Source organism: Pantherophis guttatus, chromosome 3 (genome assembly GCF_059756535.1).
Source record: "Pantherophis guttatus breed Tessera chromosome 3, ASM5975653v1, whole genome shotgun sequence".
In the NCBI taxonomy this organism is placed as follows: Eukaryota; Metazoa; Chordata; class Lepidosauria; order Squamata; family Colubridae; genus Pantherophis; species Pantherophis guttatus.
In genome coordinates, this window is record NC_142065.1 from 3,381,592 (window position 1) to 3,404,071 (window position 22,480).

Below are 22,480 nucleotides of genomic sequence, written 5' to 3' on the forward strand. Positions count from 1 at the left end.
ACACCCCGTTTATGGATTCCTGACACTTCTTTCAGTGGATCAAAGGCAACTATTTTTAGGTCTAAAACGCTTACAGCTATACTTAGAAACACAGGATGTCTAACTTGATGGGATCGGGCTGCCTGCGCTGCTGCTCTCAGCCTCAACGATCGATAGAGATCCGAACGCAGATACACAATGGCGAATTAAAATGAAAGATCCATCATTCCGAAAGGACAGGTTGCATTTTCCATTTGCTACCAAAATCCTTAAAAGGATGGGAGGCGGTTTGGGGGGGGGAAATATCCCCCAGCCAGGCTGTTTCAGCTCCCTCTGCTTCTGAAAGCATCCTCGAAAATACCCGAGCCAGCAGTATCCCAGTGACGTCATCAGCATCCCTGAGCGGAGGCTGTCTCCAAGGCAACAGGGGTCTGGGTATCACCCAATGGAAGAGCTCCGGTGGCGCCAACAAGGGAGCAGGTAGGGGAATTTGGGGAGAAGGGGGCACCCTGCCTTTGAAAAATCATTTGTATTATTTTAGTTTTTTTTTTCATCCTGCCTTTATTGTGTTTTTTTAAAAATAAATAAATCAAGGCAGTGAACATACCTAATAGTCCTTCCTCCTCCTATTTTCCCCACAACAACGACCCTGTGAGGTAGGTCGGGATGAGAGAGAGAGAGAGGGAGTGGCCCAAAATCACCCAGCCGGCTTTCATGTCTAAGGCAGGACTAGAACTCACTGTCTCCTGGTGATTGGCCCAATGTCACCCAGTCAGCTTTCTTGCCTGAGAAGGGACTAGAACGATCTACGTATTGTGTGAATACACCAGGTAAACTAGCTGGTAAATTCGTGGCAGTGTTTCTTAAGCTTGGCCATTAGAATATGGGTGGACTTCAACTCCCAGAATTCCTCAACCAGCATTGGAATTCTGGGAGTTGAAGTCCATCCTCCTTAAAACATGCTGGCTGGGAAATTCTGGGATTATTTTTTTTTTAATTTTTTTGATTTATATGCCGCCCTTCTCCAGAGACTCAGGGCGGCTTACAATGCGTTAAGCAATAAGTTGAAGTCCATCTTCCTTAAAGCATGCTGGCTAGGAATTCTGGGAGTTGAAGTCCATCCTCCTTAAAGCATGCCGGCTAAGGAATTCTGGGAGTTGAAGTTCATCTTCCTTAAAGCATGCTGGCTGGGGAATTTTGGGAGTTGACGCCCACAGTCCTTAACACATGCTGGCTAGGAATTCTGGGAGTTGAAGTCCATCCTCCTTAAAGCATGCTGGCTGGGGAATTCTGGGAGTTGAAGTCCATCCTTCTTAAAGTATGCTGGCTGGGGAATTCTGGGAATTGAAGTCCATCCTCCTTAAAGCATGCTGGCTGGCGGATTCTGGGAATTGAAGTCCATCCTCCTTAAAGCATGCTGGCTAGGAATTCTGGGAGTTGAAGTCCATCCTCCTTAAAGCATGCTGGCTAGGGAATTCTGGGAGTTGAAGTCCAGCCAATATAAAGGATACTGGCTGGGGAATTTTGGGAGTTGACGCCCACAGTCCTTAACACATGCTGGCTAGGAATTCTGGGAGTTGAAGTCCATCCTCCTTAAAGCATGCCAGCTAAGGAATTCTGGGAATTGGTCCTTCCTCCTTAAAACATGCTGGCTAGGAATTCTGGGAGTTGAAGTCCATCCTCCTTAAAGCATGCCGGCTAGGGAATTCTGGGAGTTGAAGTCCAGCCAATATAAAGGATACTGGCTGGGGAATTCTGGGAATTGAAGTCCATCCTCCTTAAAGCATATTGACTGGGGAATTCTGGGAGTTGAAGTCCACTATCCTTAAAGCACGCTGGGTGAAGAATTCTGAGTGTTGAAGTCTACTGATCTTCAAATGATCGAGCTTGAGAAACACTGGTTTACGGTATTGTGTGAACCCAGAAATATGTGTTCATCCAGAAAATCAACCACGCTCTTGAGTGATTGCAATTCTTCCCACCTCTGGTCTTGCGGACCACAAAATTCTCTTTGGCTCATTCAAACAGTCACCACATGGGACCAATGATTCCTTCACCTAACCATCCAAGCCATGGCTGAAGATCGAGTGCAGAGGTCTTCAAACTTGACAGCTTTAAGACGTGTGGACTTCAACTCCCAGAATTCTCCAGCCAGCTAAGTTTGAAGACCTCTGATCTAGAGCAATGCAACCTCTCATAGGTCTTTTTCAATCTCTGGGCTCCTCTCTAAGCCCCATTGAACTTCTCCCCGTGCCTCCCACTTTATACATTCCCACCTCCTCCTTCCCACAATCTTCCTCTTTCAATCTCGGTTTTAATCCCAGAACGTATTATAAACGGACTGTCGACACCGGGAGGTTTTTTTCAAAGATCTGCAGGGGCTTCAGATTGGGTGGAATTAAAAGATTTCCCCCTTTAATGGATATCTCCCCATAGTGCCTCCCCCCCCCGCCCCCACCGGCCAACCCCATCATCCATTTTCATCCTGCCTGGTAAAGGGGAGTTAAGAATCCAGCATTCAGAAGATGACTGGTCCGTTGTCATGGAAACTGTGTCTGGAATCCCGTGGCAATGGTTGCTTGGTGACGAACCTCCTGGGCCAATCACATGCTTGCAGAGTAGCATTTCTCAGGCTGGACAACTTGAAGATGGGTGGACTTCAACTCCCAGAATTCCCCAGCCAGCAACGCTGGCTGGGGAATTCTGGGAATTGAAGTCCACCCATCTTCAAGTTGCCGAGGCTGAGAAGCAGTCCTGAAAAAAATTGGCAAGGGGACCATAGAGTGATCAGGGGACCAGTCTCGGTTGCTAGAAGGGTGACCCCAAAGCTCCGTAGCAACAAGCCCCGCCTTTCCTTTCTCCCGACAACAGCAGTATCCTGGCAACAGGGAGCCAGCGTCTTCCTTGCCTCCCACCCACTCCCACCCAGCGGGATACGCCTCCCAGCAACAGTGCACACACACACACACACGGTGACCTTCCTCTCCTAGCAACCAAACAGGGTCTCCAACCCCACTATTTCTTGGCTGCCTGGATTGGCTGACCCTGCCGGATCATCCAAATCAGACGCCCGGTCAGTTGGTAGCCAGTCAAGAGACTTTGCCACGGTGCCAATATTTCCCCCCCACCCATCTCTCTATCTTCTCCAGATGGTTTCTCAGCTGAGTTTGGGCTGCAAACGTCAAATTCCAGCATTTTCCAAGAATAACAAGAGTTGGAGGGGGACTTTAGAGCCTGACTAGGTGGCTCAGTGGCTAAGACACTGAGCTTTTCGATCAGAAAGGCTGGCAGCTCGGTGGTTCGAATCCCTAGTACAGGTCTCCTGCGTGAGCAGGGGGTTGGACTAGATGACCTCCAGGGTCCCTTCCAACTCTGTTACTGTTTATTTTATTTTTTTAATTTTTTTATTAGTCATATTTCTATGCCGCCCACTCTCCGAGGACTCTGGGCGGCTTACAACAATCGCCCCGAGGTGGGTTCTAATTTTTTTTTACTACCAGTTCTGTGGGCATGGCTTATTTTGTGGGTGTGGCTTGGAGGTCATGTGACTAGGTGGGCGTGGCTAGCTGGTCAGAGTCATTTCTGGAAGGTCCTCGCACTTACGACCCGACTCATTTGTTTGCTTTTAACACTGATCAGCTGTGGGGCGGCCCTTTGCAGCCCCCCGGCAAGAGTTTAAACAGTTTTTTTCCCTCTAGTCATCAGCTGGGACTCAGGAGGCAGCAATAGATTGGGGGTGGGGCCAAATAAAAGGTAAGAATAACGTGGGAGGGTGGGAGGGCGGGGGGGGAGAACCGGTTCAATGACGTCATATCGTCACCGCTACCGGCTCGGCCGAACCGGACCGAACCGGGAGGAACCCACCACTGCAATCGACAGTATACTAAATAGCATATTGCCCCCAATAATCTGGGTCCTCATTTTACCTACCTCGGAAGGATGGAAGGCTGAGTCAATCTTGAGCCGGTGAGATTTGATCTGCTGATCTGCTGAACTAGCAGTCAGCTGAAGTAGCTGCAGTACTGCACTCTAACCACTGCGCCACCTCGGCTCTTTTTAGTTAGAGGCCCTCTAGCTTAACCCGCTGCTCAAGTAGAAAGCCCTGTATAGCCAAAATGACTGCCCAGTCTCTTCTTTAACAAATATGGGGAGCACCCACAACTTCTGGAGGCAAGTTGGTGGGGGGGGTCATCTGAAAATGAGACACAAATCACACCCAGTTCACCCTTTGCTTCACTCTAAACCCGGGTTAAGAATGGTTGCATTTGCACCACATTCTGGGCCAAGGGAAGTCACCTTCCCCATTTTAGCAGGAAGCCGAAAAAAACCAATATGTTTCTTAATTCTTGGCAACTTTAAGAATTAAAATTGGGGGGCCCTGCGCTCTTCGTCATCTTCATAACGATGATCAAGACAAAGGGACAGAAGGGGAATTCACAAAATTTGCAAGCGACACCAAGCTGGAAGGAATTGCCAACACTTTAGAAGGTGGTGTTGTGGTCCGCCAGCAGCCTGTGAAGCTGGCGGTGGAGTCGGACAGCGATGAGGCTGAGGAGGAACATGGGCCAGTCCTGGAGGCTGGGGAAGGCCCGGATGAGGGCTCTGCGTCGGAGGCAGAGATGGGGCCAGGGCCATCGGGGAGTGAGGTGCGGACTCCGGAGCCTCCAGAGGCTGACAGTAGAGAGGCAGAGGAACAGGAGGATCCTGTTCCTAGTGCATGTATGAGAAGAGCTGCCAGAAGGCAAGAGCAGCTCAAGCAAAGAGGACGACTCAGGAGTAAGGCCAAGAGATGATTGGCCCCTCCCATAAGGCTTAAAAGACCAGCAATGGCTCTTGGCCTCTTTGCCGGAAAAAAAGTGTTTTTTGTTTTTTTTTAATTTGATTTATATGCCGCCCTTCTCCGAAGACTCAGGGCGGCTTACAATGTGCTCAGCAATAGCCTTCATCCTTTTGTATATTTATACAAAGTCAGCTTATTGCCCCCACAAACTGGGTCCTCATTTCACCTACCTTAGAAAGGATGGAAGGCTGAGTCAACCTTGAGCCTTGGCGAGATTCGAACCTGCAGTAATTGCAGGCAGCTGGTCTTAATAACTAGCTTAATAACAGGGTGCCTTAGACCACTGTACTACCAAGGCTCTTGAGAGATTTGCTTCGTGTTTGGATGTATTTCTTTCTTGTCAGTGTCTTCTGTTCCTGAACTTTTGCCAGTTTGCCTAATTATACCAAGGTTGGTGATGAGACTGAAGGATTTGTGTTATGAAAAAATTGTTTTGATTTAATAACGTCTGCTTGTTTTGGAACTGTTTGCGTCTAATACGACCTACCTGGGCCTGGATCAGAACAGATGGACTCAAGATTAAGCAGATGGGACAGAGGTGAGCATTGGGGCCCTATCCGAGAAGATGCAGTTTATGCTTTGGCAGGAAAAAAAACCCCAAAATGCACAGGTATGGAAGAGGCACAACAATAGTAACCGTGAGAGGGATCTTGGAGTCTCAGCGGATGGCCACTTAAATAGGAGCCAATACAGTGTGTGCCAAAAAAGCCAATGCAATTCTAGGCTGCATGAACAGAGGGATGGGATCGAGATCAGGTGAAATGTTAATACCACTTTAGAATGCCCTGGTGAGACCATAATTGGAATATGGCATCCAGTTTTCGTCTCCATGATATAAAAGAAGATGTTTGAGGTTTTAGAAAGAGTGCAGAGAAGAGCCACAAAAATGATTAGGGAGCTACTGGCGGGTAAAATATACATTCAACCTGTTGCAGGAACTGGGTATGTCTAGTTTGATGAAGAGAAGGACTAGGGGGGACATGATAGCATCTTCCAATATCTCAGGGGCTGCCCCAAAGAAGAGGGGGTCAACCTATTTTCCAAAGCCCCTGAAGGCAGGACAAGAAACAACGGATGGAAACTAAACAAGGAGAGAAGCAACCTGCAACTAAGGAGAAATTTCCTGGCAGTCAGGACAATTAACCAGTGGAACTGCTTGCCTCCCTTCTAATAATCCAATCCTTTTGAAAAGGGTGGAGTCATCTTAAGCTCCACCTTCTTGAATACCGTATGCACTGGAGTGGGGGGGCAATGGTCCATGCCTAACAGTCCCATTCCTCTGGAGGGGAGGGGGCTTGCAAACTGACCATAAGAGCCAGGGAGAACCTCATACAGAGAAAAGTGGAGGTTCATGACTTCCCATATCAATTCCCTTCTGATCTCACTGGAGCCTGGATAGCTCTGCAGATTAAGCACTGTAATTTAACACCAGCTGCCTGCAATTACTGCAGGTTCGAATCTCGCCAGGCTCAAGGTTGACTCAGCCTTTCCATCCTTTCTAAGGTAGGTAAATTGAGGACCCAGTTTGTGGGGGCAATAAGCTGACTTTGTATAAATATACAAAAGGATGAAGGCTATTGCTTAACGCACTGTAAGCCGCCCTGAGTCTCCGGAGAAGGGCGGCATATAAATCAAATTAAAAAAAAAATACGTGAAAACAATTCATGATTTTGCCATCTAAAAGAACCGAAGGAAAATGAACAACTCAACGGTGACTTAGTATGTCTGCCAAATGTTGGATTCCTCTTCATGGGTTAAGAAGACTTTCGAAGTACTGATTACAAACCATCTTTGGTACTTCGTGAGACCGAAAGAGTCAGGAAAGGATGCTATGTTTCAGCAAGTGGCACGGAGCCAGTTTAGTCTAAGCGGTTAAGGTGCCAGGCTAGAAAGTGGTTAAGGGGGTGGTGAGTTCTAGTCCTGCCTTAGCCATGAAAGCCGGCTGGGTGACTTTGGATCAATCACTAGGAGATGGTGAGTTCTAGTCTCGCTTTAGGCAGGAAAGAAAACTGGGTGACTAGGCCAATCACTAGGAGATGGTGAGTTCAAGTCTTGCCTATTCAACAGGAAAGCCAGCTGGGTGACTTTGGGCCAATCACTAGGAGACAGTGAATTCTAGTCTCACCTTAGGCAAGAAAGCTGGCTGACTTTAGGCCAATCACTAGGAGACGGTGAATTCTAGTCTCACCTTAGGCAAGAAAGCTGGCTGGGTGACTTTGGGCCAATCACTAGGAGAAGGTGAGTTCGAGTCCCGCCTTAGGCATGAAGGTTGGCTGGGTAAACTTTGAGCCAGTCCTTCTCTCTCAGCTCAGCCCACCTCACAGGGTCGTTATCGTGAGGAAAACAGGAAGAGGCCGGTGTGTGGGGTATGTTCGCCTCCTTGAGTTGCTCACAAAAAGCAGCAGGCGGCAGATAAATGCAGAAATAAAACTAAAGTGCCTCCGAGCAATTGGAGCATTAAAAGAGAAAAGTTACGTCCACTCCCTGCATAAGAAGCTCCGTGTAAAGCTCCGTGTTACTACAAGAGGCTCGCCTCTCTCCAAAGCAAGACGAAGGCGCTGGCAATCCATGTGCAGGCGGCTTATGGGGAGTAAAAGCTTATGGGGAGACGCTTTTGCGCACTAGACCAATGCAAAATAGAGCCCAGAAGGCAAAAGCAACTAACCGGATTTGTGCAGGACCCACAAATTCCCCAGGAGAAGGAGGTTTCTGCCTTGTTGCCTGCTGAACACTGATTCCTTGGCGCCTGGCAGAGGTGGGGAGCCTGGCGCCATGACTCAGGCGGTGTGTGTGTGTGGGGGGGAGATGGCTCCCCACCGAAGCGCGGCAAGCAGGCAAGGAAACAGACACTCAGTGGCTGCTTTCTGACGGTGACTCAGATTCCGTCCTTGGTGGATTCGCGAGCCTGCCTCCCACTGTCGGGTTCTCGCAGCCGATGGGACGGTTGTCCGCCTCTGTCATGCAGATATGATCGTTCCAGCCCTGTGGTCTCTTCACCTGGCTCACCTGGAGAAGGACGTCCTGGCTTTCTACTCTGCCTGGTGCTGAGGACTGCTAGCCAGGGCTGCTGCACCAGCTTTGCCAACAGAACCGGTGCCAAGGACACGTCCCGGATTTCCCTGCCGATGAGGCACTGAGGACTCAGGTGGCATCCCAACACAGGTGAGCAGATGTAAGGTGGGGGGAGGGAGAGCAGATTCAGCCAGAGGTGGCTCCCAGCTCGGACATCCTGGGGAAGAGTGGATCTCGAAAGCCACGGAAAGACCAGGAAAAGCACAGGGGTGATTCAGAGGCAGCGTTTTGGAGCCCGGCTCCTGAATGACTCCAGGTGAGGGGGTCTCGCCCTGCAGGGCAGAGAGAGGAACCCACCAAGTTGGGGGTCTTGCAATGCCTGAAACATTAAAAAGAAAAAAAAAACAACCCACCCTAAGCTGAATTAAAACCAAAAGAGGTTTAGCCTGTTAAGAAAGTGCTCGTTTTGGGCAGCATCTGTTTAAAAGGACACAGCCAGGAGAGAATTTCTCTCCGGGGTCTGGATTCTATATATTGTAGCTATATGTTGATCTGTACCTACATACCTACCCACCCACCCATCTACCTATCGCCTATCATTTTTTTCCTCTGTCTATCTATCATCTATCTAATTACTTAGCTCTTCTATCGATCTCATCTTTCAGTAACAGTAACGGAGTTGGAAGGGACCCTGGAGGTCATCTAGTCCAACCCCCTGCTCACGCAGATGATCTGTACTAGGGATTCAAACCACCAAACTGCTGACCTTTCTGATCAACAAGCTCAGTGCCTTAGCCACTGAGCCATTTATTGACTGGCCTACCTGTTTACTTATGTACCTACCAAACTCTGTGTCTGTCTATCTATACATCCGTACATCCATCTGTCCACAGTATCTATCGTCTATCCATCTGTCCATGCATCCATTCTATCTATCTATCTATCTATCTATCTATCTATCTATCTATCTATCTATCTATCTATCTATCTATCTATCTATCTACCTACCTACCTACCTACCTACCTACCTACCTACCTACCTATATCTATCATCTATCTACCTACCTACCTACCTTACCTACCTACCTATCATCTATCTATCATCTATCTACCTATCTACCTACCTACCTAATCATCTACCTACCTACCTATATCTATCATCTACCTACCTACCTACCTACCTATTGATCTACCTACCTATCATTTATCATCTACCTACCTACCTACCTATCAATCTACCTACCTACCTATCAATCTACTTACCTACCTACCTACCTACCTATCTATCTCCATCCATATCTATCTATCTATCTATCTATCTATCTATCTATCTATCTATCTATCTATCTATCTATCTATCTATCTATCTACCTATCTAACTACCTACCTACCTAATCATCTATCTACCTACCTACCTACCTATATCTATCATCTACCTACCTACCTATCGATCTACCTACCTACCTATCATCTATCTACCTACCTATCTACCTATCTATCTCCATCCATATCTATCTATCTATCCATCTATCTATCTATCCATCCATATCTATCTACCTATCTACCTATCATCTATCTACCTACCTATCTACCTATCTATCTCCATCCATATCTATCTATCTATCTATCTATCTATCTATCTATCTATCTACCTACCTACCTACCTACCTACCTACCTACCTACCTACCTATTATCTATCTATCCATCTATCTATCTATCCATCCATATCTATCTACCTATCTACCTATCATCTATCTACCTACCTATCTACCTATCTATCTCCATCCATATCTATCTATCTATCTATCTATCTATCTATCTATCTATCTATCTATCTATCTATCTATCTATCTATCTACCTACCTACCTACCTACCTATCTATTATCTATCTATCATCTATCTATCAATCAATCAATCAATCTATCTATCTATCTATCTATCTATCTATCTACCTACCTACCTACCTATATCTATCATCTACCTACCTACCTGTCGATCTACCTACCTACCTACCTATCATCTATCTACCTACCTATCTACCTATCTATCTCCATCCATATCTATCTATCTATCCATCTATCTATCTATCCATCCATATCTATCTACCTATCTACCTATCATCTATCTACCTACCTATCTACCTATCTATCTCCATCCATATCTATCTATCTATCTATCTATCTATCTATCTATCTATCTATCTATCTATCTATCTATCTATCTACCTACCTACCTACCTACCTATTATCTATCTATCCATCTATCTATCTATCCATCCATATCTATCTACCTATCTACCTATCATCTATCTACCTACCTATCTACCTATCTATCTCCATCCATATCTATCTATCTATCTATCTATCTATCTATCTATCTATCTATCTATCTACCTACCTACCTACCTACCTACCTACCTACCTACCTACCTACCTACCTACCTACCTATTATCTATCTATCATCTATCTATCAATCTATCTATCTATCTATCTATCTATCTATCTATCTATCTATCATCTCTATCTCATCTGTCTACCTATCTACCCACTCACCTGTCCGTCCATCCATCCATCCATCCATCCATCCGGCAGGAATGTGTGAAGAGGGCATTTGTTTGAGGAAAATGGTCTTGAAGTTTATTTCTTTTTCTGGCTGCTTTCATTCCAAGTTGGGCTTGAGGGGTCTGAAGCAGGGAGATGGGACCATTGCTGAGCCCTTCAGGATGTTATGGAGACATCAGGTGAGGAGCCAAGTCAGCCTGGATAGTTTTAATCTTGATTAAGCTTTTGGTTTTTTTGGGGGGGGGCAGGCTAGTTGCAGAATTTTGTGAAACCCAGTTCCTTGGGCAAGTATGGCTAGTCCTTGATCTACAATAATTCATTTAGTTAGCATTCAAAGTTATAATGACAGGAAAAAAAGAAAAAAAAAAGAAAGAAAGAAAGAAAGAAAGAAAGAAAGAAAGAAAGAAAGAAAGAAAGAAAGGAAGGAAGGAAGGAAGGAAGGAAGGAAGGAGGGAGGGAAGATAGGAAGAGGGAGGGAGGAAGGAAAGAAGGGAGGAAAGGGGAGGGAGGAAGGAAGAAAATGAGGGAGGGAGGGAAGAAGAAAGAAAGAGAAGAAAGAAAGAAAGAAAAAAGAGGGAGGGAGGGAGGAAGGAAGGAAAGAACTAGGGAGGAAGAGAAGGGAAAGGAAGAAGGGAGGGAGGGAGGGAGGAAAGAAGGAAGGAAAAGAGAGGGATGAAGGAAGGAGAAAGATGGATTATCTGCCTCAACCAAGAAAAAATTTGCAATTGCATAGATCTTCCCTTCCTTCCTTCCTTCCTTCCTTCCTTCCTTCCTTCCTTCCTTCCTTCCTTCCTTCCTTCCTTCCTTCCTTCCTTCTCCCTCCCTCCCTCCCTCCCTCCCTCTTCCAAGCCTCAGCCTCCTCTGGCTTCTTTGCAGCTGAGGCAAGGCAAGGATGGCTGACTTTGCCACTATCCATCCTCATCTGTATGGAGGCAGTTCCCATGGCAACGGCCAATCGGAAAAAGAGGATGCTGCCAGCCCAGGCCCAGCCAGCTGGGCAGGCAGGCTTCATGGTTAAGTCTGGGGGGGGGGGGGACAGGGGAGGGGAGGGATACGCTGGCTTTGCCACCCACAGGGAGGGAGGGTCCGTTTTCTGTGTACCCACAACCAGCTTCTGATTCCAAGGGGTGCAAGGGAGCCCCAGTTTCGAGGGAAAATCCTGGTGGCATCTCCCCTCATCATTTTTCCAACTTCTCCTGCCTCTTTCGGGGGCTCAAGCCCTCTTCTGTACCACAGGCTGGTGGTCCTGGGTTCGAATGTTGACGGTTGACTGGGGAATCTCTTTTCCCCCCAAATAATTTTTATCAACAGTTTGAAAAAAACAATAAAGGAGGAGAGAGAGAGAGCATGAGAGAGAATAAGAAAAGAATTGCAAGAAAAAGTAACGTACGAAGAAAAAGAAACCCTTTTCCTTTCCTAAGGAAATGACTCCCTACTTTCTTCATGGAAAGTATAAATAATTCGCTAATCTTTCCACCTCCTCTTAACTCACAAATATAAAATTTCATTTCATATTCCACTTCTTAACAATAAGGAAATCAAATTACAGGCAGTTCTCAATTTACAACCATTCTTTTTTTTTTTTTAATTTGATTTATATGCCGCCCTTCTCTGGAGACTCAGGGCGGCTTACAATGTGCTCAGCAATAGCCTTCATCCTTTTGTATAGTTATACAAAGTCAGTTTATTGCCCCCACAAACTGGGTCCTCATTTCACCTACCTTAGAAAGGATGGAAGGCTGAGTCAACCTTGAGCCTTGGAGAGATTCGAACCAGCAGAAATTGCAGGCAGCTGGTCTTAATAACCAGCTTAATAACAGGGTGCCTTAGACCACTGTACTACCAAGGCTCTTTATTCAAATTTATAGCAGCACTGAAAAAGTGACTTAGGACCGTTTTTCACACTTACGACTGTTGTAGCATCTTTGTGGTCATGCCATCAAAATTTGGGCACTTGGCAACTGGCTGGCATGTATTCAGGGTCATGTGATCAGCATTTGCAACCTTCCCAGCCAGCTTCCGACAAGCAAAGTCAATGGGGGAAGCCAGATTTGCTTCATGATGGCATGATTCACTTAATGACCACAGCGTAATAGCAGTGACCCCAAAAAAAAAAGGTGTTAAAACTCCCTTAACAACTGCTTTCCGTAGCAATGGAAATTTGGGGCTCAATTGTGGTCCTAAATTGAGGATTCTTCCCTGTAAGTAAAATCTTCAATCCAATTATCAGCAAAAGGGGCAATAAACTGACTTTGTATAAATATACAAAAGTATGAAGGCTATTGCTTAATGCATTGTAAGCTGCTCTGAGTCTCCGGAGAAGGGCGGCATATAAATTAAAGCAAAAAAAAAAAAAAGCTCTAAGATATTAACGTTAATTAACAAACAGGTGGTCCTTGACGTACACCCACAGTTGAGGCCAGCATTTCCTATTGCAAACCAAAGTGCTAACAGAATAACAGAGTTGGAAGGGACCTCAGAGATCTTCTAGTCCAGCCCTCTGCTAAAGCAGGAGACCCTACATTACAGGGCCTACAACGCTTGAGACAAATGGTTGTCCAATCTCTTCTTGAACTCCTCCAGTGATGGAGCACCCATAACTTCTGGAGGCAATTCGTAAGATCTCCGACCTCCGGGTGTTTCGCTGCGCACTGAAGACCCTGTTGTTCCGCCAGGCTGGGCTATCAACATAATAATTTTAAATTGGGGTATTTTAAATTTGTGGGGTTTTAAGTTGAGCCAAATTTATTTAATTATTTTAAATTTTTAATCGATGTTTTGTCTTGTGTTTTTAAATAGGCTGTACACCGCCCTGAGTCCTTCAGGAGAAGGACGGTATAGAAATAAAATTATTATTATTATTATTATTATTTCACTGGTGAATTCTTCTCACTGGTCAGAAAATTCCTGCTTAATTCCAGGTTGCTTCTCCCCAATTAGTTTCCATCCGTTGCTTCTCGTCCTGCCTTCAGGGGCTTTGGAGAATAAGTGGGAAACCCCCCCCCCCGCTCTTCTTTCTGGCAGCTGCTTAGATATTGGGATATTGGAATAAATGCTTGTTTTTGTTTTTTTGTTTTTTTTAAATTTGATTTATATGCCGCCCTTCTCCGGAGACTCAGGGCGGCTTACAATGCGTTAAGCAATAGCCTTCATACTTTTGTATATTTATACAAAGTCAGCTTATTGCCCCCACAATCTGGGTCCTCATTTTACCCACCTTAGAAAGGACGGAAGGCTGAGTCAACCTTGAGCCTTGGCGAGATTCGAACCTGCAGTCATTGCAGACAGCGGGTGTTAATCACAATGCTTTCAGTCTGCTGAGCTATCCAGGCTCTTGTTCAGGGAGCCATGTCTGCTTTTACCACCTAATTCTGTGATGGCGAATCTGTGGCATGCATGCCAGAGGTGGCACCCATGCCAGAGGTGGCAAGCAGAGCCTTCTTTGTGGGCACGCACGCCATCACCAGCGGCTCTTTTGGTTTCCGGCGCTGATCTTCGCGCATGCCGGAGCCCCCGGAAATTCGAAGACCAGCTGGATGGCGCATATGCGCATGCTAGAACCCAAAAGACCAGGTGCGCATGAGTGCGCCAGCCAGCTGGTCTTTGAGTTTCCAGGGCTCTGGCACGTCCATGCACACTCCGATTTGGGCACTCGGTGCTGGCTGAAAAGGTTCGCCATTACTGACCTAGTTTGCATTGGTTGTTAAGTGAACCGTGCAGTCACTAAACGAGTCGAGTGGTTGTTAAGCTTATCCTGGGGTCATTAGCTTCGTCCCCCGTTGTCTTTGCTTGTCAGAAGTCTGCTCAGAACGGCAATCGTAGGACTCTGGGACACTGAAACCGTTGTAAATCCATGTACGGTTGCTAAATGGTTAAATTTTATTCACGTGACCTTGGAGTGGCTGTGATAGTTAAGGGTCGTCATTATTTTTATTTTATTTTATTAAATTTCTATACCGCCCTACCGTCCCTCGGGAGTTAGGTGGCATAAAAATGTGACAAATAAATAAATAAATAAATAAGTGTCAAATGGAATACCAACCTAGAAATAAGGAGAAACTTCCTAACAGTGACAAAAATTAACCAGTGGAACAACTTGCCACCAGAAGTTGTGGGTGCTTCTTCACTGGAGGTTTTTAAAAAGAGACTGGACAGCCATTTGTCTGGGATGGAATAAGGTCTCCTGCTCGAGCAGAGGGCTGGACTAGAAGACCTCCGAGTTCCCTTTCAACCCTGGGATTCTTTGTACAGGTAGTCCTTGATTTACAACAGTTCACGTACTGAGCTTTGAAGCTTTGAAGCTCTGCCCTGTTAAATGTAAATTTTAATTTGTTTTTTAAATTATTGGGTATTTTAATTTGTCTCAGCCAAATTATTTAATTCGTTTTTATTCTATTTTAAATTTTTGTATTTATGTGTTTTATTCTGTGGCTGTTCACCGCCCTGAGTCCTTCAGGAGTAGGGCGGTATACAAATCCAATAAAAACAAAAACAAACAAAAAGGTTAAAACGGCACTGAAATAAGCGACTTATGACCATTTTTCATACTTATGACCATTGCAGCCTCCCCATAGTTACGTGACTTACATTCAGATACCGGACAACTGACTCATATTTATGACGGTTGCAGTGTCCTGGGGTCACGCCAGAGGTGGGTTTCAGCAGGTTCTGACCAGTTCTGGAGAACCGGTAGCAGAAATTTTGAGTAGTTTGGAGAACCGGTAGTAAAAATTCTGATTGGCCCCGCCCACATCTATTCTCTGCCTCCCGAGTCCCAGCTGATCGGGAAGAAATGGGGATTTTGCAGTATCCTTCTCCTGGAGTGGGGTGGGAATGGAGATTTTACAGTATCCTTCCCCTGCCACGCCCACCAAGCCACGCCATGTCCACCAAGCCACACCCACAGAACCGGTAGTAAAAAAATTTGAAACCCACCACTGGGTCACGCAATAATCTTTTGCGAACTTCTAACAAGCAAAATAAATGGGGGTGGGGAGTCAGATTCACTTAACAACCGTGTTACTAACTAACGGCAGTGATTCACTTAACGACTGTGGCAAGAATGGTCATAAAATGGGGCGAAACTCACTTAACTTTCTGGCTTTGTTTTATTAGATTATGGTTTAGCAGCAGAAATTTTGGACTCGATTTGTGGTCGTAATTCGAGGACTACCTATAATTCTGCGTATAATCCAGTCTGACCTGTCCATTTGCGCCCTGCAGGACTGATGGCCACGGCCGGAGAGCACGTGTGTGGCTGCCAGCGGGGTCCAAACATGGAGCAGGGCAAATGGTACGGCGTCCGTTCGTACTTGCACCTGTTCTATGAGGATTGCACCGGCAACCGTTCGGAGGACAGTTTTGAAGATGCTGCTACGTCTCCCGCCAAGAGTGGCCAGACTTATGTCTTCTGGAAGGTGAGTTTCAACGTGCCTTGCTTTGTGGCACGTTCTCTGAGCGCATACAGAGTGCCTTCCCACCACGCTCAAGGCTGCAAGTGGGGAGATTATTTTATCGGTTAAATTTATAGAACGTCTGTCTCACGATCCCGTACAAAGTTAGCATCCACCCTTTTCCTAGAACCGTGATGGCGAACCTATGGCACACGTGCCACAGGTGGCACTTGTAGCCATATCAGTGGGCATGCGAGCTCAGCTCCAACGCGGCCTTCTGGGCCCACCAAAAGTAGAAAAACAGGCTGTTTCCTGCCTCCGGAGGGCCTTGGTGGGTGGTGGGGAAGGCCCGTTTTTTGCTGTCCCCAGCCTCCAGAGCCTTTCTAGGAGTCTGGGGAGGGCGAAAATGGCCTTCCCCACCCCCTGGAGGCCAGAAATGGCCCATTTGCCAACTTCCGGTAGGACAGGAAGTTGGCAAACGGGCCGTTTTCGGCCTCCAGAGGGCCTCCGGGGGGTGGGGAAGACTGTTTTCACCCTCCCCAGACTCCTAGAAAGGCTCTGGAGCCAGGTGAGACAGAAAAATGGGCCTACTGGGCCATTGCGTACTGGGAGCGGTGGGGTGTCGCACACGCATGCACGGGGCACATAGAATTATGGGTGTGGGCATGCGCACACGTGACACCACCCCCGCCCCCCCTCCTGGCACGCGATGGCAAAAAGGTTAGCCATCCCTGTCCTAGAAGAAGGAAATGTTTTAGGAAATATTAAAAAGGCAGAATATTTCCCCTAACAAAGGCACAGCGCGCTGGTCCTTTGCTATTTCCCGGACAGCCTCGCAGGCCAGATCTAAGCACCCCGTGGACCGGATCCAACCCCTCCCCCCAGGCCTTGAGTTTGATAACCCTGCTCTAAAAGGCTGCAAATGACCAGCTGTCTTGTAAGGAATATAAATCCTTCCCTTCCCCACCATCCAGTCAGAGCTGAAGAAGCTTCTTGGATGAGAAGTGAAATGTCTTCAAAAAAAAAAAAAGAAAAGTCTAGTTGCCTCCTGAAAAAAAGCAATTTTGGATTAAAGTGGGCAAGTTTGGAGACCCCCTACTCTAGGTCAGGCGGCTAAGTGGGGAAACCACTGACTCAGTGGGGGGAAATGTTGGGTTGGAGGAAGGAAACATATGGTGGAAGGTTACATAGGGCTTTTGAGAAATTGGGGCTGGGGAGGGAGAGCTGATTTGCAGCCCCCTCCTCTTTCTACTCAGGACACATCTGGAATCCCCTTTGCTTAGCCTCTGGGATGGCTCTGGCGCCACCTGCAGGAAAGGAGTGGATCGTTAGTGGACCACTTAGGACAAGTGGACTTCAACTCCCAGAATTCCCCAGCCAGAAATGCTTTGATTTAAGAATGATTTCAGTGTAGGAAGGTAAGAAGGCTCCAGAAAAGAGGATTGTGCATGGAAAGGCAAGTTCTTCACATACGGCCAGTAGTGGGTAGCTGCCGGTTCGGGAAAACTGGTAGTTCTGACCAGGGCTGGCCCCGCCCACCAACCCTGGCGCTATCACGATGTGAGCACTTCAAGCTGCATTTACTCTAGTGCTGACATAAGAAGGAGAAGCGGAGGCGTCTGGAAAGGGACGTTTGACTTTTCACCTACTTATTTTCCCTGGAGATAATATCCCCTAGGAGATGGGATGGGAGGGGGGAAATTCCTTTGAGCTGGAGCAGTAGATTAGGGGTAGAGTGACTTGGAAGATGGCCAATGAGTGCAGAGGAGTGGGGAACGGAAAGGGAGGGTTTTGGGTCTGGAAGTCAGTGTTGGCTACGATGGAGTCGGAGTTAGAATGTCGTGCTTAATAAATGGGAGTTTTTCATCAAAGACTTTGTTTGAAATGCAATTTATTTGAGACGACTTCGAAACCTGACACACGTCCTATATAATCGCCGGTTTTTCTATGCTATGAGCGCTCACATTTTCAGTTCCCGGGGCAAACCAGTTGTTACAACCGGTGGCAGCCCACCCCTGCATACAGCCTTCACACACCCCCAAGTCATGCATTCACACAACAAAGCCAATCAGCTCACTGAATGAGTTTGTAGAGATTCTCAATCATCCAGGTCATGGTTGTCCCAAAAGTGATTTTTTTCAGAAAGCAACTGGACTTTCGTGTTTTTTTCCTTTGAAGGCTTTTCATTTCTCATCCAAGAAGCTTCTTCATCTCTGACAGGATAGTAGGGAACGGAAGGATTTATATTCTGTTGGAAGAAATTTCTCTGGTTCGTTCCTGGCAGGGAAGCCGTCAATGATGCTGAGAAGGAATAGACATGGAAGCCAGCTGCCAGAAAAGGGATCCTTTAATTCAGGAAGGCAAGAAAAGTAGCAACACAGCTGGAGCGTTCCTGGTTTGCAAACAAATTTGGAAGTGTGACTCTGAGCCAGGGGTGAAATCCAGCAGGTTCTGACAGGTTCTGGAGAACTGGTAGTGGAAAGTTTGAGCACCGTCAAGTGCCACCTCTGGCTGGCCCCAGAGTGGGGAGGGAATGGGGATTTTTTTTTTTTAAACTTGATTTATATGCCGCCCTTCTCCGGAGACTCAGGGCGGCTTACAATGCGCTAAGCAATAGCCTTCATTCTTTTGTATATTTATACAAAGTCAGCTAATTGCCCCCACAAACTGGGTCCTCATTTCACCTACCTTAGAAAGGATGGAAGGCTGAGTCAACCTTGAGCCTTGGCGAGATTCGAACCTGCAGTAATTGCAGGCAGCTGTGTTAATAACAGGGTGCTTTAAACCACTGTACTACCAAGGCTCATAAAAGGCTCATTTTGCAGTATCTTTCGCCTGCCATGCCCACCAAGCCACTCCCACAGAACCAGTAATAAAAAAATTGAATTCCACTACTGCTCTGAGCCTTTTATGCTTAATTCTCCTTTGAAGTTCCTACAGCTTGATGGGTTTTGATGCGTTTCTGATTGCCCCGGGTTTTGTTTTCCTGGGTTAATCTTGGTCGCAGGTCTTTTGTTATTCCTATCCTAGGAGTTAATCCTGTCAGGGAGGCATGAAAAAGGGAGTTTTGGTTTACCTTGGAGAGTTTATTTTTAGCCCGATTCCCCTTATCTTAATGGCTCTACTTAAGTGTTCCTTTCAGCTGGTGCTTTTGCCTGGGGTTTTCTTAAAGGGGAAAGGGCTGGGTTGAGTCTCTTGGCATCATTTTTGGAGATTTCTGGCGCTGTCCTTTTGGGGTATACTACTTCCCACAATTCCTTGCAGACAGCTGGACATTTGCATCCTTTTAGAGGGTCATTTGGGGGTTTATCTGTGTCCTTAGGGTCACCTGAGTGGTGCAAATGGTTCCTGTCGTCTGCAATTGTTTTCCTCTGGAAATCCATTCCTACTCTCACACCATTCGAAGGATGTTCATCCCAAATTGCATGGCTAAAAAAATCTATGGAGATTCCAAGTCATTCAGGTCATGGTTGTTCCAAAAGTGACAAATGGACAAATGACCAGCTGCCTGCAAGGGATATAAATCCTTCCATTCCCCACTGTTCTGTCAGAGCTGAAGAAGCTTCTTGGATGAGAAGTGAAACATCTTCAAAGAAAAAAACAAGAAAGTCCAGTTGACTCCTGAAAAAACACCTTTGGGACACTGAAAGAGTTAATAGCTGCTTTTATGCAACACACTAAACTTGGTTAGTAGTAATTTGTTGATTTGTTTATTTTTGGGCTTAGCCAGTACAGGTAATCCTCTAAAGAGCCTTGGTAGTACAGTGGTCTAAGGCACCCTGTTATTAAGCTGGTTATTAAGACCAGATGCTTGCAATTACTGCAGGTTCGAATCTCCCCAGGTTCAAGGTTGACTCAGCCTTCCATCCTTTCTAAGGTAGGTAAATTGAGGAGCCAGTTTGTGGGGGCAATAAGCTGACTTTGTATAAAATATATACAAAAGTATGAAGGCTATTGCTTAGTGCATTGTAAGCCGCCCTTAGTCTCCAGAGAAGGGCGGCATATAAATCAAATTAAATTAAAATAAAATAAAATAAATAAACATTTGTTTAGAGAGCATACAAAGGTGCAATGGCAGTGAAAAAAGTGATTTTTGAGAGTTTTCCACACTTACGACCGTTGTAGCACCTCCCCCCCACACCCTTCCCCCCCCCATGCGATCAAACTTGGCAACTGACTCACATTTATGATGGTTACTGCATCCTAAGGTTATGGGATCCCCTTTTTCCACCTTCAGACAAGCAAAGGCAAAGGGGGAAGATTCGTTTAACGACCACACGGCTCACTTAACTGAGCTGCAGGGATTGGCTGAGCAACCGTGGCAAGACAAGGCTGCAAAAATGGGGCAGGACTCACTTAATAACAACAGTCCTGCTTAGCAAAGGAAATGTTGTGCTCCTTTGCGGTCGTAAGTCGAGGACGACCTGTAAAATCTCCCAATGACCATTGCAAAGCATTCTTTGGAATTAGCGCGCAAGGATGCGACCGTATCTCTCGTTCTTCCTTCTCCTTTCAAGGTGACGCTTTCAGCTGCGACTCTGCTGTTGCTGACCGGCCTGGCGGCTATAACCACGGGGTCCCTCCTGCCCTCCAAGTTGGAAGACATCGGTGAAGCCGAGTTTGTGGTATTGGACCAGCGAGCCGTAGAGTACAACGGTGCCCTGGGCATCTCCCGAGCCGTCGGGGTGGCTCTGTGCACCGTTGCTGGGGTGCTGTTGGTGGCCTCGGTTGTATTATTCAGGCTCGGCAGAAGAAACCGGACTGGCTGTCCAGGTGAAGATGGCAAGGAAGAGCAGCTGTCGCCCATCTTGCAGGAAAATGCCCCCCATCCGTGGGGTACCGTCGTCTCAGCGACCCCTGCCCCTTTCCAGGTCTCCTGGGTGCAGGGCGTCCAGCCCAAGAGAGAGATGTGAATTCAGATTCACCAAAAGCTCTTAAGGCCCAAAGTTTCTCAACTTTCAAGATCGGTGGACTTCAACTCCCAGAATTCCCCAGCCAGCACATGCGCTGGCTAGGGAATTCTGGGAGATGAAGTCCTCCAATCCATAGCTGTGCGTAGGTGTATCCCCACCTCCCAGAGACAGATGCTGTTTTTCATTGTTAACAGCCTCCCTGGAGGATCCGTGGTAGGAGAAAAATGTGCCCTTCCCCCTCGCCTCTGCGGAACTCACAGGTAGACTGCTCTTAAGCCCGGAGGTTCTGTTTCACTAGCCTTAGGTAAACAGAACCTTCCGTACCAAGGGAGGAAGCAGAGAAAAAAGAGAAACCGGCTTGGAGAAAGTGACATAATATTTTCATTTTGCCAACACCAAATCCCAAAGCAAAAAAGATATTTGGTGGTTTCCATGTGTATAAAAAAAAAAAGGAGAAATTTTCCAAAGTCGGAAACAAACCTGGAGGAGAATCCCATGTTGCAAAAACTCAAATATTATTATTCTGATTTGGATACAGATTGGATACAGATTAAAGGAGTTGGAAGGGACCTTGTAGGTCATCTAGTCCAACCCCACGCACCCAAGCATTTTTTTTCCCCAGTTCAGGCCTGCTAACATCTGAGTTTATTCAAGACAGGTAGTCCTCGTTTAACGACCGTTCCAAGTTACAACGGCATTGAAAAAAAGTGAGTTAGGGACGTCCTCACCCTTACGACCTTATGGTCACGTGAACTAAATTCGGGTGCTTGGCAACTCGCATGTATGTAGGATGGTTGCGGCAATCCAGGGTCATGTGATGCCCATGTGCCACCTTCCCATCCAACTTCTGACAAGTAAAGTCAATAGGGAAAGCTGGATTTGCTTAATGACCGTGTGATTCATTTAACAACTGCCGTGATTTGCCTAACAGCCATGGGGGAAAAAAGTTGCATAATTGGGCATGACTCACTTAACAACCACTTTGCTTAGCCGCTGAAATTCTGCCCCCAATTGTGGTCGTAAATCGAGGACTTGCAAGGCCAAGGCAGGATCTACCTCCCTATTTCTGCTTTGGTATCTTCCTTCCGTTCCTCAATTACCCCTTGTTTTAACTTGGGAGATGCCCAAAGTTGGGGGGGAGGAATCAAGCAGAGAGTTCCTCCCCTTTACTATTTCAGTGCCCTGATTGGCAGGTATCTCTTTGCTGATTGGGGGGTGAGCAGAAGGAGGTGGGCAACGAAACCAATCATGAGCAGCAGATGCACCAATCAGGAGAAGCCATTTGACTTGGAAAAGACAAGAGGTGGGAGGAGAATCAGCTGTGGAGCGAGGCAGCTACTTTTAAGGCCGTACCATTTTCTGACTCCAGGAAGGGGGTGAACAGCATGGCGGGAAAGACCATCAGAGACACGGGGGAGGCCAGCTGTGTAAAACCTCTCTCCCTTCATGTGGTCGTCTGCTTGAATGAAGAGACCAGCTTAGAATAATAAAGACTGAAATGAGTGCATTTGCTGGGATTAATCATGGCTTGGTGTGAGGGTGTGGGGGTGGGACACGTTTTAAAAATATAATCTTGCATTTCTCAAGAGAATTCCAGGCAGTCAGGAGTGTGTCTGGATGTCCCTTCCTCTTATTCCCACAACAACCCTTTGAGGTAGGCTGATCCGAATGAGCCTTTCATTGCAACAGCTCTCACCATCTCCAATACAAACTAGCTAACCATGGCAGAATAAATTCAAAATTATGCATACACTCACATATATGACAGAGAAACAATGC

At 46.6% G+C, this 22,480-nt stretch overlaps 1 protein-coding gene across 2 annotated transcripts; it reads left to right on the top strand.

The window, feature by feature from the left end:
- Positions 1–239: 239 nt before the first annotated feature.
- On the top strand, positions 240–21,588 carry NRSN2 (neurensin 2). 2 transcript variants are annotated; one of them, XM_060686097.2, is made up of 4 exons: positions 240–459; positions 7,785–7,981; positions 15,619–15,812; positions 20,306–21,588. In XM_060686097.2, exons 3-4 carry the CDS (start codon positions 15,624–15,626, stop codon positions 20,699–20,701), a joined length of 585 nt encoding a protein of 194 aa, XP_060542080.1. In that variant the 5' UTR covers positions 240–459; positions 7,785–7,981; positions 15,619–15,623; the 3' UTR covers positions 20,702–21,588. The 2 variants fall into 2 exon arrangements, with proteins under 2 accessions (XP_060542080.1, XP_060542070.1); XM_060686087.2 differs by lacking the exon at positions 240–459 and having other exon boundaries at positions 7,251–7,981.
- The last annotated feature ends 892 nt before the right edge of the window (positions 21,589–22,480 follow it).